The sequence below is a fragment of the Jaculus jaculus genome, chromosome 17 (assembly GCF_020740685.1).
Source record: "Jaculus jaculus isolate mJacJac1 chromosome 17, mJacJac1.mat.Y.cur, whole genome shotgun sequence".
Taxonomy (NCBI): Eukaryota; Metazoa; Chordata; class Mammalia; order Rodentia; family Dipodidae; genus Jaculus; species Jaculus jaculus.
Window position 1 is genome coordinate 33,094,047 of NC_059118.1, and position 1,481 is coordinate 33,095,527.

The 1,481-nt window shown below is 43.1% G+C and overlaps 1 protein-coding gene across 1 annotated transcript; it reads left to right on the forward strand.

Annotated features, from left to right (window-relative positions):
- Positions 1-270: 270 nt before the first annotated feature.
- Positions 271-984, forward strand: LOC101595948 (mitochondrial nicotinamide adenine dinucleotide transporter SLC25A51-like). Its single transcript, XM_045136350.1, has one exon. The coding sequence runs from the start codon at positions 271-273 to the stop codon at positions 982-984; it is 714 nt and encodes a 237-aa protein (XP_044992285.1).
- The last annotated feature ends 497 nt before the right edge of the window (positions 985-1,481 follow it).

Here is a 1,481-nt window from a genome sequence, read left to right on the forward strand (position 1 = left end):
TGACAAGCCAATAACAATGGAAAAAATTGGGAGAGTTACCAAAAAGCTGTCATCCTTAACACCAGGCTTAGCTGGTGGCACAGGATGCAACCTGAGGAGCAGCTATACATCTAACTACTTCAGAAAAGAACAATAACATAGTCCAGCCTTGTTGAGGACCTTCTGCACTCCAGACTACTCCTGAGTGCTTTCCATGATTAGCTCACTGAATTGAGCCAGCTATGAGGCTAAAAGAGTCCTTCCTGAAGAAGAAAGGTCTTAAGCAACCTGATGGATTCAGAAGCTCATGAGAAGAGATCACGGATCCTAACATCTTCAAAACAAGGTCTGTCTCCTCACATTACAAACGTTGGAGAAATGAAGCATTACTTGTGCGGCTGCTGCACAGCTTTCAACAATGTAGCGATCACATATCCCATTCAGAAGATCCTCTTTCGGCAGCAGCTATATGCGCTCAAAACCCGGGATGCAGTCCTGCAGTTGAGAAGGGATGGATTTCGAAACCTGTATGGTGGAATCCTCCCCTCATTGATGCAGAAAACCACTACCCTGGCCCTTATGTTTGGTCTCTATGAGGATTTATCTTGCCTTCTCCGGAAGCATGTCAGTGCTCCTGAGTTTGTAACCTGTGGCGTGGCAGCAATACTTGCAGGGACAACAGAAGCCATTTTCGCTCTATTGGAAAGAGTTCAGACACTGCTTCAAGATCATAAGCATCATGACAAATTCATAAACACTTACCAGGCTTTCTGGGCACTGAAATGTCATGGGACTAGGGAATATTATCGAGGTTTGGTGCCTATTCTTTTCCGAAATGGATTTAGCAATGCCCTTTTCTTTGGCCTTCGAGGACCTACTAAGGAGCATCTGCCTACAGCGACGATGCATAGTGCTCATTTGGTCAATGACTTCAAGGAGAAAATTATGTTAAATCCAGATGCTGGAAAGCAAGGAAGGCTGAAAATAAATGAATTCAGCTTATAACTCTTGAAACTATTAAAAGAATAACAAACAAAAGCCGGGCGTGGTGGCACACACCTTTAATCCCAGCACTCGGGAGGCACAGGTAGGAGAATCACTGTGAGTTCAAGGCCAATCCTGAGACTCCATAGTGAATTCCAGGTCAGCCTGGGCTAGAGTGAAACCCTACCTTGAAAAACAAATGAAAGAAAAAAAAAAAGAATAACAAACAAGAAAAAGCAGAAGGAAGGAATTAATAAAGATAAACAGATCGTATCAAATGTAAAACCAAAAGCAACAGACTTAAGTTCTATGTTTTGACAAGATCAGAGATCAGAACATAGAAAGCCTTTGGCAAGTATGAGCAGAGAGAAGAAAAGAGGGAGGGAAGGAAGTAAAGGAAAGGAGGGAGAGGGGAAGAAGCAAGAAGAGTAGCAGGGGAGGAGAGGAAGAAATAAAAAATTAAAAAATAACATTAGGAATAAGCAGGATGCAGGGGCTGGGAGATGGCTCTGTGGTTT